The 15,501-nt window shown below is 52.0% G+C and overlaps 1 protein-coding gene across 4 annotated transcripts in view; it reads left to right on the top strand.

The window, feature by feature from the left end:
• Positions 1–3,461: 3,461 nt before the first annotated feature.
• Atp9a (ATPase phospholipid transporting 9A (putative)) overlaps positions 3,462–15,501 on the top strand; it is a 108,031-nt gene continuing 95,991 nt past the window's right edge. The window contains exon 1 of one of the 4 annotated variants that reach the window (XM_052184395.1): positions 3,462–3,482. In XM_052184395.1, coding sequence (XP_052040355.1) covers positions 3,469–3,482 — 14 coding nt within the window. In that variant the 5' untranslated portion in view covers positions 3,462–3,468. Of the gene's footprint in view, positions 3,483–3,597; positions 3,892–10,174; positions 10,276–15,501 lie in introns of those variants that run through there. The other 3 variants (XM_052184393.1, XM_052184392.1, XM_052184394.1) reach the window with 3 other exon arrangements.

The following is a 15,501-nucleotide window of genomic DNA, read 5'->3' as shown; positions in this document are numbered from 1 at the left end:
TTTTTATTACGTATGTGTACGTGAGAGTGTGTGTGAGCCAATCGTGAGTGTGGAGTCAGAGGAAACTCAGCAGCCACTGCTCCTCTCCTCCCACCAAGACTGTGGAGATAGAATCCAGGGCCTCGGGTGGCAAACACCTTTAACTGCTGAGCCGGCTGGGTAGCTATCATTTCTGTGTGTGTGTGTGTACCTGTGTCTGCTAGTGTGCACAGGTGTGTCTGCTCAAGAGTGTGTATGCACATGCGCACACGTACACGTCTTCGCAAGTGCCCATATGAAAGGTGTGGGTCAGATGATATCCCTGTGTAGTCAAGTCTCAGCTTGGGTCAGATAGCCCCCCCCCCCCAGTCTTCTCAGTCCCACCTTTATGTGGGTGTGGGACCTAAATTCCTGTTCTGCTACAGCCAGTGCCTTCACCTGAGACAAGTCACTGGTCAGATCCAAAAAAAAAAAAAATTTCTGAGTCATCCTGAGCCCCCCACGTTCCCTGCCCTCTATTTCATCACATCCCTGCCAGAACTCCTGACGAAGATGTAGGCAGCCTACAGGACTCCAGTAAGAGCTTGAAGCCCTGTGGCTTGAGCGGAGGAGGTTCAGGTGTAATCCAATTCACACCTGTTGCCATCCACCGGGAAGCCATGCCAGTCACGGAAACCTGCCCGCTGGACTTTCTTTCTTTCTTTCTTTCTTTCTTTCTTTCTTTCTTTCTTTCTTTCTTTCTTTCTTTCTTTCTTTCTTTCTTTCTTTCTTTCTTTCTCTCTCTCTCTCTCTCTCTCTCTCTCTCTCTCTCTCTCTCTCTCTCTCTCTCTCTCTCTCTCTCTTCTGGTTTCTTTTGGGACAGGGTTTCTCTGTGTAGCCCTGGCTGTCCTGGAACTCACTCTGTAGACCAGGCTGGCCATGAACTCAGAAATTCACCTGCCTCTGTCTCCCAAGTGCTGGGATTAAAGGCGTGAGCCACCATCGCCCGGCTCCAGTTGGTGTTTCTGATTTCTGGAAAGCAGGAGCCGGGCTGGATCACCTTATTCAAAGATATTTTTATTTATTTATTTTTGGTGTTTGTTTTTTTTTTTTTTTGAGACAGGGTTTCTCTGTGTAGCCCTGGTTGTCATGGAACTCACTTTGTAGACCAGGCTGGCCTCAAACTCAGAAATCCACCTGCCTCTGCCTCCCAAGTGCTGGGATTAAAGGCGTGTGCCACTACTGCCCGTCTCAAAGATCTTTTTAGACACCTAGGAATCAGGGACACATTGAGTGGGTAGGGCTGTTTTTGGTTTTTTTTTTGAGACAGGGTCTCCCTCATGTAGCTCAGGATAGCCTGGAACTCCCCCAAGTAGCCCAGGAGAGCCTCCAACTCATTGGACACCAAGGCTTTACCAGAGATTGTCTTATGAGAGTGAAGACTTTAAAAAAAAGAAGTAGGCTGTTTTTTTTTTTTTTTAGGTGGGGCTTGTACTTAACTCCAGCACTCAGGAGGCTGAGGTAGACAGATTGGGAAGTTGAGGCTAGCCTGGGCTACCAATGGAGACTGTATTTCACACACAGGCACATTCTGCTGCCCTGGAGCCTTGCCCACGCAGTGCTTCTGGCATGCACACCCTGCTAATGCTCCTTCCAAGGCTGCCTGAGTCAGGGACTGTCGTGGAGTTCAGTCACTGACAAGGAAATAGACCCCTGCAGAGCATGGGTTTGCCGGGAGGAGTTTCACCTCTGGAAACTGCTGTAGGAGGCCAGGGAGTGCTCAAATGTGTGTGGGACAATGGTTGCTTGGCGCTCTATAGGGTTCTGGTAACTGTGCTTCTGCTGTGACCCGATGCCCAAATCCTGATGGCTGGAGTTTGGAGCCTAGCCCTGCTCCCTGATGACCTTGTGGTTTTGTGCTGGCAACTCTTGAGTTTCTGTGCCTTGCTCAGGAAACAGGTTTAGTTATTTGGATTTATTGGACAGGCCTTTTGGGACTTCCTGACAGCTTTAGGATGTAGTTAAATCCACTACAAGTCTATCTGTGGCTGGGTATAGTAGTATACACCTTTAATTCCAGCTCTGGCTGGCGGAGGCTGGTGAGTTTCTTTGAAGCCAGCCTGGACTAGAGTTCAAGGTCAATTAGGGCTGTACAGACCTTGTTTGAGAAGTTGGGGAGGGATGTGGGGCGGAGGTATGGTCTGCCTAAATGCACTTAATAAGCTGTGTGTGCCACATGGCTGGGGTGTATGTGCATGTGTGTGTGTGTGTGTGTGTGTGCGCGCGCGCCTTCGCGTTGTGCTGGGGACAAAACCTAGGACCTTACCATTCTAGAAGCGAAGGGGAAACAAGCCAGCCAGCTCAGCTGGTGGAAAAATGGTGTTTTCTCCTGAAAGGTACTTCTGATGCCTCCTTCCTTGGGGACTTTATTTGGAATCTCAGTCAGGTTTTTTCTTTTCCTTGATGGAGAAAATATTGTAGAAGATAGGGACTCTGGCAGAAAACATCAGCAGAAAACTGCTCCTCATATCTCAGCATCGTTTATGGTAGTTACACGGTGTTACAGCTTGAGGGACTTGACATACATACTCATTTTTAAAAAGATTTGTGTATTTTTACTATTTTTTGCATGTATGCATGTATGTCTGAATCATATGCATGCAGTGCCGACAGTGGCCAGGAGAGGGCATCATTTCCCTGGAACTGAACTGCCAACATTAATCAGCCAATACAAGGGTGGTGGGAATCGAACCCAGGTCCTCTACAAGTGCAGCCAGTGCACAAGACCGATGAACCACCTCTCTAGCCCTCTATATGCTGATTGACTGATTGTTAGTTTATTTATTTATTTGTTTTTTTATTTATTGACAGCGTTTCTCTGTGTATCCCTTGCTGACCAAGGCTCTGTAGACCAGGCTGACCTTGAATTCAGCCTGTCTCTTCCTCCCAAGTGCTGGGATCAAAGGCATATACCACCAAATTCGGCTCCCATGTGCTGTTTTTTAAAAAAGGTTTGTTTTCATTGTTCTTTTAAGTAGATATGCCTGCGGGAGTGTATGCCACGTCTGCGCAGGTGCCCTGGAGGCCAGCAGAGGGTCTCCGATCCCCGGGGGCTGAAGTTGCAGGTGTGTCCAGCAATGGTGGCTGCTCTTAAATGCTGAGCTATTCTCTGCCGCCCTGTTTTTATGCAGACAGACTGACGGACACAGCCTGTGCATGCGATCACCCAGTGTCTGGGTGTTTGGGTGAAGGCGCAGCTGTGAGTCTGTTACTGTGATTTAGGAATGCAGCTGGAGCGAGAGGTGTGATTGCGATGGATGCCACAGGGTGTGTGGGGGTTCGAAAACCTGCCCATCTCCTGCCCCCAACCACGACCCGAAACTCGGGGGACCCGAGCATGAGGAGCAGGTTGCAGCCGAGGAGGCAGGCCGTGTGTGCGGGTGTCCGCGGCGTAGAGGTGGGGTGAGCAGGGCGGGGTGTGTGCACACGGCGCCGAGCCAGCTGGAGAGAATGCCCGGGGTGGGGTGAGTGCGGCGGGGGCGCGCGCCCGCGCCCGCGCACGGACAAGGCGGGGGGCGCGTGGCCGGGTGGGCGCGCGTGGGGGGCGCGCGGCGCAGGCCGGGGCGGGGACACTGCGGCGGCCCCGGGCGGCGGGCGGGCGCGCGCGTGGGCGCAGCGCGGAGCGGGGCCCATGGTGCGGCCGTGTCCGTCGGTCGGGCCGCGCGGGCGGCTCCGCGCGTGGCCCGGCGCTCGCGACCTCGCCCCTGCGCTGCGGGCCCGGCCCGCCCGCTGCCGGCGCCTCCTCCCCCTGCCCCGGGGCGGCGCGGAGGCCGCGGGGAGCGCAGGGGGCGCGGCGGGCGGCGACATGACGGACAGCATCCCGCTGCAGCCCGTGCGCCACAAGAAGCGGGTGGACAGTAGGCCGCGCGCCGGGTGAGTGGCCAGGCCGCGGGCAGGGAGGAGGGGACACCTGCCGCGGCCCCTGGGAGCCTGTGCTGGCGTGCGGGGCACCCCCAGGGGCTGGCGGTGGGGGCGGGATCGACCCCCTGGGGACAGGGGTCGGGCCGGGGAGAATGCAGTGTCCCAGGCTGCGCCTCCACCCGCCAATCGGAGCCCCTGGGGGTGGGACCTGGGAGGTGCGTATCCACGGGCCGCGCAGGTAAAGCGATGCGGCAGGGCGGGGTGTGGGGCGCCCTCCCTGGGGTTCCCGGTAGCTCGGCCGCGGGACGCCGGAGCTGGGTGGGGCTGCTAGCCAGGTATCTGTGTAAGGAGGAGAGATGCCAGCTGCCATCTTGTGGGCTCTTTGTGCCTGGCTTCCCTGAAGCCTCGGTCGGTTCGGAGGCACTACTCAAGTCTACCGAGTGGGAAACGGAAACGGAAAGCCTGGGGTGGTGGTGGGGGCGGGGGCGGGAAGGTGCTGGAACACGGTTCCCACGTTTCCTGCCCCACACTTCCTGCGGGCGGTGTTTGTGTTTGTCGGCTTTCTTACTGTTTGGGGTTTGGATGGTGCCAAGGACCAAACCCGGTCCTCCCGCCCTGCTAGGCACTCTACCACTGAGCTACACCCCCCAGCCCCCAGAATGTGTGTTTTGATGAAGGCACGCAGTCAGACCTCTGCCTGGAACCCCACCCCAGTCCCTGCAATAAACACTTTAATTAGTAAGATCAGCAGACTCTAGTGTGCCTCGGTTGATTCGAGTCTCCTTGTTAAATGCAGGGACTGTGCCTGGTGGTGGTTCTGAAAATCTGATTTAAGCAAGCTCTCTGCCTAGAAGGTGTTGCATGAGTTTACCTGGGAACTTGAAGCCCATCCCTGACGGGCTCTCGACGGCGGCCTCTCGGCTCACAAATTCAGCCACCTGCTGATTTTTTGAAATGTAGGGAATGGAAATGACTTGTGCCAGCATGCTCTCCGTGGTCCGGTGTGATCCATTATGTAGTATTTACACGGATTTGGGCGCCGTACACAGTATAATGGGGAGGCGGCTTATAGACTCTGCGGGATGCTTGGGGGTTCTCTAAGTGCCTGGGCGCCCTCGGGTTCCCATCCAAGCTGGATGTCCTGTGCAAGCTGTGGAGGCTGTGTGCCAGTCTTTGTTTCTTTCCCAGTGCTGGGGGTTGGGCTCAGGCAAGAGCTGTAATACGCTCAGCTGTGTCCTCAGCTGTGTCTGCCTTTTATTTAAGTCGGGGGTCTCCTGAAATTCTTCTGGCTCTGAAGGCTCTCGGAGCACGAGGGACTTAACTGGCGACATTTCCTGCCTCACCCACTCTAGTAGATTAGGTGGAAAGATGGCCCTTGCCACCCGGCCTAGCTCTTTGTATGTGTCTTTCCAAAGTTCCCCACTGAATTTAAATGGGAAGTCCTGGTTGAGGGCCTGGGTCCGTGCATATCAGAAGAGTGTTAACAAAAAGTTGGTAGAAGTGGTGGTTTACAGGGTAGAAGTGATTTGACTTTCAGAGGTCTAGAGGGAGGAGGCCAGATAATTTTATATTAAAAAAAAATTGTGGGTGGCAGTGATGGAGCACACGCCTTTAATCCCAGCACTCTGGGAGGCAGAGGCAGGCAGATTTCTAAGTTCGAAGCCAGCCTGGTCTACAGAGTGAGTTCCAGGACAACCAGGGCTACACAGAGAAACTCTGTCTCGAAGAAAAAAACCAAATCCCCCAAAAAACCAAACAAACAAAAAACAAAACAAAACAAAAAACCAAAAAATCACTTGGATATGGTGATCCAGGTCTGTGATCCCAGCAGGGGCAGAGGCAGAGGCAGAGGCAGAGGCAGAGGCAGAGGCAGAGGCAGAGGCAGTCGGATCTCTTGTGAGTTTGAAGCCACGTTGGTCTACACTCATGCGTTCCAGAGTAGGCAGAGCTACCAGAGCCCATGGAGGTGGCTCTGAAGACAGAGCCTGGCCTGAGCTGGGCCCGTGACACAGGTGGACGCAGAGACCCAGCTCCAGCCTTGTGGTCCCTTGGCGTTTCCCTGCTCCCAGATGCACGCATGAGGTAAACCATGTCTGTTTTCTTTCAAGCCTGATTTCCAGACTGGAGAGATGGCCCAGCAGTTCAGAGCACTTGTGGCTCTGGTAGGGAACCAGGGTGTGGTTTCTGTCAGCGCCCTTCGTGGTGGCTCAGAACCAACCATTCCCTACTCCATTGTCCAGGGGTCTGAGGTACCCTCCTGACGACTGAGTGCCAGGCACCTGTGCTCATAGGTACACGTGGTGCACATACATACTCATAGGCAAAACATTTGCGTACGTGTGTTCCCATGCATACACTCCCCCTCACGCTGAGACATATACCAGCCCCCGCGCACACACACCACATACATACATATAGACACACACACACACAAATACAAAATAAAGATGGGCTTATCTTTATTTTATATGCATAGGTGTTTTGTCAGCATATGTGTGTGTGTACCATGTCTGCAGTGCTCCCAGAGGCCAAAAGAGGGCATCTCTTATTAGCCAAGTCTTATTAGCCAAGGCTAGCTAGCCTCAAACTCACTATGTTGCTAATACTGGCCTAGAATTCTTGATCCTCCTGTTTCTACCTCCCCAGTGTTGGGATTATAGGCGTGCACCACCTGTCTGGTTAAAACTGATCTTTTTCTTTAAAAACTAAACCAAAGGTGGATGCTGTATCAGATAAACTTAACCCCACCATTTGGGAGGCAGAGGCAGGGAGATCTGATTTCTGGGCCAGTTAGGTCGCAACTTTTTAGAAATTATTTTTATTTTATGAATGTTTCCTTGACTGTGTATATGTGTGTCTGTGCATTGTGTGTGCAGTGCCCGTGGAGACCAGAAAATGGTGTCAGATTGGCCTGGAACCGAGGTACCGCCAATTGTGAGTCGTGATGTGGGTGCTGGGAATTGAACCCTGGTCTCTGCAGGAGCAGCCAGTGCTGTGCCCACTGAGCCATCTCTCCAGCCTAAGGGGAAGAGTTTGGTATTTGGGATGCTGGGGAAACAGAGACAGGAGGTCTTCCTGAGTCATAACTGGTCAGTGGCGTGAACAGAGAGGAAACTGGTGGTCCCAGTCTGCTGGGCCTCATGACAATCCCCACAAAAGGGGGAGCGAAATGGCTCAATGCTTTTGAGTTTCAGGCCAGCCTGGGCTACTTGAGACCTTGCCTCAAACAAAAACATAACCAGGGTACCACGTCATAGAGACTCCCCTCCAGTGCCGAGGCTTCCGCTGGCCCTGAGCTGAGTCTGAGGAAGGAAAGACATTGGAACCATCCAGTCAGGAAGCAAGGCATTTGCACCGCAGGGCTGGAAACCATTTGATGACATCATGACCGTGACTTCTGGTTGAGCTGCATTCTGTTCCAGGTCAAAGGTCTTCGGCTAGTTGGACTCTGAGCCCAGGAGCTGGGTTCAAGGCCACTGCAGTTTCCCGGATGGGAAAGCTTAGAAAAGCTACTTTAAATTCTCCACATCTAGGTCTGTCTGTCTGTCTGTCTGCCCATCTTGTTTCTTTAAAAAAAAAAAGATTTATTAATTAATTATATGTAAGTACACTGTCGCTGTCTTCAGACACCCCAGAAGAGGGTGTCAGATCTCATTACGGATGGTTGTGAGCCACCATGTGGGTGCTGGGATTTGAACTCAGGACCTTCGGAAAGGTAGTCAGTGCTCTTAACCGCTGAGCCATCTCTCCAGCCCCATCTTTCTTATGTTTATTTTATGTGTGTGGGTGTGGGCCTTTTGAGCAGCTGTGTACCTGTGGAGGCAGCCCGGCCAGGCGGGAGAGTCCTTGGTCTGGTCCTGCAGCTGGAGACGCTGAGGCCTGTTCCATCGCTCCAGCACGGCGCATTTTTATAAGAACAGACAGCCCAGATTTTACAGCTTTACTATAGAAAAGTAGGGGGAAAGAAGAGATAGAGGAGTGAGAGCCGGCCATGACCATGTGGAAAGAGGGGAGAAGAATGGGGAGAGGGGGGTGGGCAAGAGGCAAGAAGAGTGGACGAGAGGGGAGAGAGAGAGAAAGAGAGAGAGAAAGGGAGAGAGAGAGAGAGAGGGAGGGAGGGAGGAGGGGTCACAAAGCCCCTTTTATAGTGGGGCAGGTCTCAAAAAAAAAAAAAAAAACCAAAGTCGGGGCGGATGGCCCAGAAGTTGAGACTCTTTGCTCTCCTTCCAGAGGGCCAGAGTTTCGTGTGCACACCCCAAATGGCTCACAGCAGTCTGTGAGCCCAGCTTCTGGCTTCTCCAGGCGCCTGTGCTCCTGTGCAGATGTCCCCAGATAGTCACACGTACACATAGGTAAAAGCAAATAAAAGTCTAAAAAAGTAGATTTTTATGTTAACTTGACACAAGCTGGAGTTACCTGACAGGAGGGCGCCTCAACTGAGAGGTAAGAGGAATGAATGTCTCTGTAAGATCTGCAGCTGTAAGGCACTTTCTCAATGATGGTGGGGAGGGCCCAGTTATTGTGGGCGGGGCCGCCCCTGGGCTGGTGGCCCTGGGTTCCATAAGGAAACAGCCTGACCGAGGCGTGGGAAGCAAGCCAGTAAGCTGCCCCCTCTGTGGGTTCTGCATCAGGTCCTGCCTCAGGCTCCTGCCCTGTGTGAGTTCCTGTCCTGACTTCCTCCAGAGATGGACTGGAAGTGTAAGCCCAACAGGCCCTTTCCTCCCTGACTTGCTTTCTGTCATGGGGTCTCTTCCCGCTGCTGCAGCCCTGACTAAGACAGAGGGCCCGAGGTGGCTCAGGCACCTGCTGCCACGCCTGACTACCTGAGTCTGAGTCCTGTGACCCTGTGACAGGAGAGAACTGACTCCTAAAAGCTGTCCTCTGTCACTCGAGAACCTTGGCACATATTTAAACGTTGGCTTTTTTAAGTTGCTTGACCGTGGCGTTTTGTCACAGCAACCAGAAAGTAAGGCATTTAAAGAACAATTATATCTTTTTAGAGATGCTGTGCAGGTATCTTGGAATAAGGAGACAGGTGTCTCATGGCTGGGAGGCCTTCAGAAGGTGGGAAATGACTCTCTGGAACTTTAGAATTTGATTTCTAAGGTGATTAGAATCACCTTAGAAATTGATTGCTTCCAAGAAGGGAAGCGGAGAGACCGGGCAGGCTCTCTGGGGCGCCCATTCCAGTGGTGCTGCTGGGGTCTAGATGGGGCCTCTGTGGGGGCTGGCTGTCTCATGATGTCTGTTGGCTACTTGACAGAAGAGATTCCAGCCTCCTGTTGTCAGTTCCTGCTCTGTGCGTGCGTGTGTGTGTGTGTGTGTGTGTGCATATGCATGTGTGCGTGCGTGTGTGCGTGTGTGTGGGTGGGTGTATGGTGGGAGTAGCAATAGGAATGGCAAATGTTTATTTAAGACCCAAGAGGTGTCTGACTCCTGAACCTGCCTGGTTCACCAGCACAGTGGCCTTTGGTGTTTATTGAAGGGCTGAGCGTTACAGTTGTGGTGGAAGTGAAGACTCGGACAAGCCTGGCCGGGGGAGGACTCCTGGTTGGGGGAGGACTCCTGCCCAGCCCGCACAGCTCTGCTTTTGGTTTGTTTCTTGGGGTTTGCATTTTTTGGTTTTTTTTTTTTAAAGACAGTTTCTCAGTATAACCAGCCCTGGCTGTCCTGGACAGGCTGTGGAGTCCAGGCTGACCTGGAACTCAGAGATCCACCTGCCTCTGCCTCCCTCCCATGTGCTGGTAGTAAAGGCGGACGCCACCGCTGCCCAGTAGGGCATGACACGTTTTTAAAGACATAATTCATTTGAAAAGTTGCTGTGGTTAAAGCATGCGTGTCAGTGAGCTTTTAGACGGTTTTGTCTAAAAGCCCACTGACACGCATGCTTTAACCACTCTAAGCGTGGACATGTCTCTCCAGCCCAGCTTTGGTTGGCCTTTTTTGAGACCGGGCCTCTTGTAGCCCAGGCTGGCTACAAACTGCAGTGCTCCCTTGGGATTCCAGCTGTGAGCTATCACACCCAGAATGTGTTCAATAAACTCCTTTGTTCAGTGTGAAGAGGGGTGGCCTTCGTGCCTGGCGTTCCGGGGTGTGTTTGAGGAGGAGACTCCGTTGCCGGGTGGAGTCTAGAGCCGCCCTCCCTCCCGGTCCTTTCTCCTGATCTATAGATCGATCGGGTTGAGGTGCCTCCAGAAGGGCTCTGCGCTCTTGGGTGCAGACAGTGGGAAGAAGTCTTGGCCGTGGCCCATCAGGAAGTGACCTCCCTGCCCCTGCCCTCTGCCAACTGCTTTGGTGCCATCCGCTGCCAGCCACAGAGTCCCTCCCTCTGCCACTCAAGGGGACCGGATGTGCCTGTCCTTGTGGATACCAGAGGATGTGTGAATGCCAGCCCAGGTAGGGCCCCGGGGGAGGGGGAGGGGAGCCATGGGTGCCGGTCGGTCCCCATGGAGAAGAGCCGCTGCAGTTTGCCTTGACCTGAGCTAGCGAGGGAGGGATCAGCTGCCGGAGTTCTCTTTAGCTCCTCGGGTTCAGTCACGGACAGGAAGTGCCTTCTGCTTCAGGTGAAGTGGACTTTGGTGTTTATTCGCTGTTTTACAACGGGGTTTCCTTAGCATGTTTCTTGGGTCTGGATTCCATTCTTAGGGCTTTGCGCTTGCTGGGTGGACAGGTGCTGCTCTAGCAGGCTAGCCCCACCCCGGGGGTTTGGTTCAGTTTTTATTGTTTGTTTTTTGCAGACAGGGTTTCTCTGTGTAGCCCTGGCTGGCCTAGAACTCTTACTGTAGACCAGGCTGGCCTGGAACTCAGAGATCTGCCTGCCTCTGCCTCCCAGGTGCTGGGATTACAGGTGTTTTTCATACAGCATCCAGCTTCGGTTTAGTTTTTAAAGAAAAAGATGCGTTATAATTTCTTTATATGATTATAAAATTTTTATGTTGTTATAATCTTCTTATAGGTGAAGCACACTGATAATCCCAGCACTGGGGAGGTAGAGGCAGGAGCATCAGGAATTCTAGGCTAGTCTTAGCTAGATAGTAAGTTTGAGGCTGGCTAGCCTTGGCTACATAAGACTTGGTCTTTTTTTTTTTTTAAGATTTATTTATATGAGTACACTGTAGCTGTCCTTAGACACATCAGAAAAGGGCGTCAGATCTTATTACAGATGGTTGTGAGCCACCATGTGGTTATTGGGAATTGAACTCAGGACCTCTGGAAGAGCAGTCAGTGCTCTTAACCGCTGAGCCATCTCTCCAGCCCCTAAGACTTGGTCTTTCAAAAGGATTGGTTGTATTGTCTTTATGGAATATAGCTCATTTCTTTCTCTCTCTGTTTTTTTTTTTTTTTTTAATTTATTCTCCCATATCCTGACCTCAGTTTCCCTTCCTCCTCTGTTTTTTCTTGAGAACAGGGTGAGCCGTGCCCTCGGGGGTAGCGGCCAGCCGTGGTGTGTCAAGCTGCGATGAGATTAAGCACCTGTCTGCTCACTAAAGTGAGGCTGGAGCTGGTTCTCATTAGCAGGTTTCTGTTCTGTGGTCAGTGTGCAAGGACAGGCCCTGGGAAACAGGGAGCTACCCGTGTGGTTCTGCGGGGCCTGTGATGTCTGCAGTCTCTTTGTAGTGGTAACAGGGAGTCTCTTTTCCACAGTGTAAATGAAAACAAGGGTCATTTGAGAGGAAGCCAGGAGGCCGCCCAAATGCTGGGAGCCATGGCTGCAGTTTCAGGGACAGTGGCCTGTGACATCTGCTTCTGACCAGACGTGCGGTGTTCAGTAGGTCCTGGAAGGAAACGAGAGACTCTCACCATGCAGGGTCTGAAAGATATTTGTGTTCTGCCAAAGGGTCCACTAAGGTATGGCTGTATGCACACATGTATGTTTGTGCTTTTGTGTGTGTGTGTGCACGCGTGCTGAGTCTCAGGTATCTTTGGCTTCCAGTTTGGTATGTAGCCTGGGATGGTCTTGAACCTCTGACCCTTCTGCCTCCACATGGGTCCTGCATGTTGTGCTTCCAGAGGTGCACCACCACAGCTGGCTTATTTGGTCCCAGGGACGGATCCCAGGCCTTGCTTCATGCATGCTAGACAGTCTCCTATTTGAACTATATTCTGGACTGGGTGATCTTTTCTTTCTTTTCTTTTCTTTTCTTTCTTTCTTTTTTTTCTTTTTTTTCTTTCTTTTTTTTCTGGTTTTTCGAGACAGGGTTTCTCTTGTGTAGCCCTGGCTGTCCTGGAACTCACTCTGTAGACCAGGCTGGCCTTGAACTCAGAAATCCACCTGCCTCTGCCTCCCAAGTGCTGGGATTACAGGCGTGTGCCACCATACCTGGCTCAGATTGGGTAATCTGAGTATTTATTTTTAAATTTTTAAATGTGTGTGTGTAGCCGGGTGGTGGTGGCACACGCCTTTGCCTGCCTGGACACAGAGCTTCCCCTTTGCCTCTCAGAGAGTAGCCATGGCTGCTCTCCCTGAGGAGAGGCAGTGGTAACGGCATCCTGCTGTGGCAGAGTCTGGCCACAGGTGGCCTCTGGGCAGTTTGTGTCTACATAGATGGAGCCAGGCTTGGCCAGGGTGGGCTGCTGTCCTCAGCAGGACTGATGGGCAGGGTTCGGTGGCCTGTCTTTTTATCATGGCTCCACCCACTGGATGCCAGCATGACCCTGCCCTTACGCAGTGACAGCCAGCACTGTTCCCGGGCTTTGGTAAATGACTCTTTTTTTTTTTTTTTAAAGATTTATTTATTTATTATATGTAAGTACACTGTAGCTGTCTTCAGACACTCCAGAAGAGGGAGTCAGATCTCATTACGGATGGTTGTGAGCCACCATGTGGTTGCTGGGATTTGAACTCAGGACCTTTGGAAGAGCAGTCGGTGCTCTTAACCACTGAGCTATTTCTCCAGCCCAGTAAATGACTCTTAATGGGGCAGAGTTAGCCTGGGCTCATGCAGCTGGAACTCCCTTTGAGTGACCCTATACCCATTGTACTTTTAAAGTGTCTCATCTGTCTTCAAACAAAACCAAACCTTGGGCACCATATACACTTATCTGGGTGTTGATCCCCATAATGAGATCAGCTTTTTTTTTTTCAGATTTATTTATTTATTGTATGTAAGTACACTGTAGCTGTCTTTGGATATCAGAAGAGGGCGTCAGATCTCTTTACGGATGGTTGCGAGCCACCATGTGGGTGTTGGGATTTGAACTCATGACCTTCGGAAGAGCAGTCAGCGCTCTTACCCGCTGAGCCATCCCTTCAGCCCAAGCTCAGCTTTTTAATCGCGAATGGGAAGAAGCTCCTTGCTTAGCTTTGTTGATTAGGCCGGGTCTGCCCCTCTGAGCCTCCAGCTCTCCCCTGACCTTTTACTCTAACACAGGGTCTCCCTGCATTCTCTGGGCTTGCTTGAGAAGTGCTGTGGGCAGTACTGTAGTCCCCTCCCCCAGACTCCTATACAGAAACCCTAGCTTTGAATGTGACTGTATTTGGAAGGCCGTTAAAGACATCATTAAGATAAAACATGATTATACACATAGAATGAAAGTAAGACATGGGCTGTTGAGATGGCTCGGGGTAAAGGGGAGTCTGATGACCCCAGGTGAGAAGGCTCCTCCCCAGAGCTGTCTCCTGTCCTCCACGTGTGTGCTGTGACAAGCAAGTGGCCCCATCCTCCCCCCCCCCCAGATAACCATATAAAATGCAATAAGATAGAACAAGATGGTCAAGGGATCCCAGGTCCAGCCTCGAGACCCTGATGGTGTCTGGGGAAGCACAGTCCAGGGACCCAGGCACCGCCAGCCACCCAGAACAGGTCCCGTCATCTTAGATCCATGCCATCATAATTGAGCAGAATATTGTCTTTATTGTTTTTTGGATTTGGTTTTTTTTTCGAGACAGGGTTTCTCTGTATAGCCCTGGCTGTCCTGGAACTCACTCTGTAGACCAGGCTGGCCTCAAACTCAGAAATCCGCCTGCCTCTGCCTCCCAAGTACTGGGATTACAGGCGTGCGCCACCACCATCCAGCTGTCTTTATTGTTTTAATGTCTAAACTTTTGATCTTTTGCAACGACACAAAAAAGTCATAGAGCAACCGTTGACTGTGATGTCTGCAGGAGTTCTTCCTCACGGATCCTGATAAATGGGGATGGCACTTGCTGACAAGTGTGAAGGTTAGCGTTAGGTCCTTAGGACCCCTGTGGTGATAGGAGAGACAAGTTGTCCTCTGAGCACCTGTGTGGCCTCCCCACCCCCTGTCCCCCTCCCCTTGTCCTTTCCTCTCCCCTCCCCCTTTCATCTTTTCTCCTCATAAATTAGTAGAAAAAGCGCGCCCCCACTCTGGGGTTTTGTGGGGCTGGAGATGGGTCCCAGGGCATTGTGCTGACTGAGTCAAAGCCTCTGCTCAAGCCAGTGGCTCTCAGTGCTACCCAGGCTGAGCTGGTATCTCTAGCCACTCCATATTCTCAGAAGTGGTGTTTGTTTTCAGAGCTAGTATTGATCTATACCCCAAGGAAACGTTTGATGAAACGATGTTGATGAAAGAGAAAGTAGAACATATTTAAATGTTTACTCTCAAATTTATTTAGATTTATTTATTATTATATGTAAATATACTGTAGCTGTCTTCAGACACACCAGAAGAGGGCGTCAGATTCCGTTACAGATGGTTGGGAGCCACCATGTGGTTGCTGGGATTTGAACTCGGGACCTCCGGAAGAGCAGTCAGTGCTCTTACTCTCCGAGCCATCTCTCCAGCCCATATTCTCACCTTTTAAAATGAGATCATTAGCTGGGCAGTGGTGATGCACACCTTTAATCCCAGCACTTGAGAGGCAGGGCAGGTGAATTTCGGAGTTTGAGGCTAGCCTGGTCTACAAAGTAAGTTCCAGGACAGCCAGGGCTACACAGAGAAACCCTGTCTCTAAAAAACAAAACAAAAGACAAGGTCTTGCATTATAGCCCTGGCTGGCCTCAGACTTAAGCAGGCCTCTGCCTCTGCCTCAGAGAGCTGGGATTCCAAGTGTGCACCCCAGGCCTTGCACAAAATAACATGTTAAATGGCGTTGTAGAGGCTGTGGGCGTGCCTCAGCGGTAGAGCGAGTGCTTAGCCAGGACCAGGTCTTGGACTGGGAAGAGAGAAGGACAAAGGCCCGAGTTTCTGGTTTGTGGAAGAATGCTTCATTCTTCCGGTTGGGGTTGGGTCTGAGTTTGGTTCTGAACTCTGTGGTCCAAAGCACAGTGACACCTGAGACAAGAGGGAACGAGTTGGGGAGAGATGTCTGGGTAAGCCAGCCCAGCCCAGTGACACTCCTGGTCCTGTAGGCCATGTCACACAAGGCCCAGCCAAGGCAGTCCTATCTGCTCGCTCCGCACACTCACCCAAAAGCCAACTGAAATTTACAGCCGAGCACGCAGACTAAAAATAGCCCCCGTGACTCACGAATTCACGGGCTCCGTAAATATTTACTGCGTACCGACTCCATGGGGGGCAGCTTCAGTGCTGGGCACACCAGAGGTGCACTCCTGGCCTCACTAGCTTGTGTGGACACCAAGACACACCGTGTAGCCAGGGAAGGCTCGGGTGAACGTGGAGTCTTAGGTGTCAGCGCCCTGCCCTAGGTGTGAAAGGCGT

The sequence above is a fragment of the Apodemus sylvaticus genome, chromosome 5 (assembly GCF_947179515.1).
Source record: "Apodemus sylvaticus chromosome 5, mApoSyl1.1, whole genome shotgun sequence".
NCBI classification, from domain to species: domain Eukaryota; kingdom Metazoa; phylum Chordata; class Mammalia; order Rodentia; family Muridae; genus Apodemus; species Apodemus sylvaticus.
Note: the sequence above shows the minus strand (reverse complement) of the source record. Positions and strands in the feature narration are given on the sequence as shown.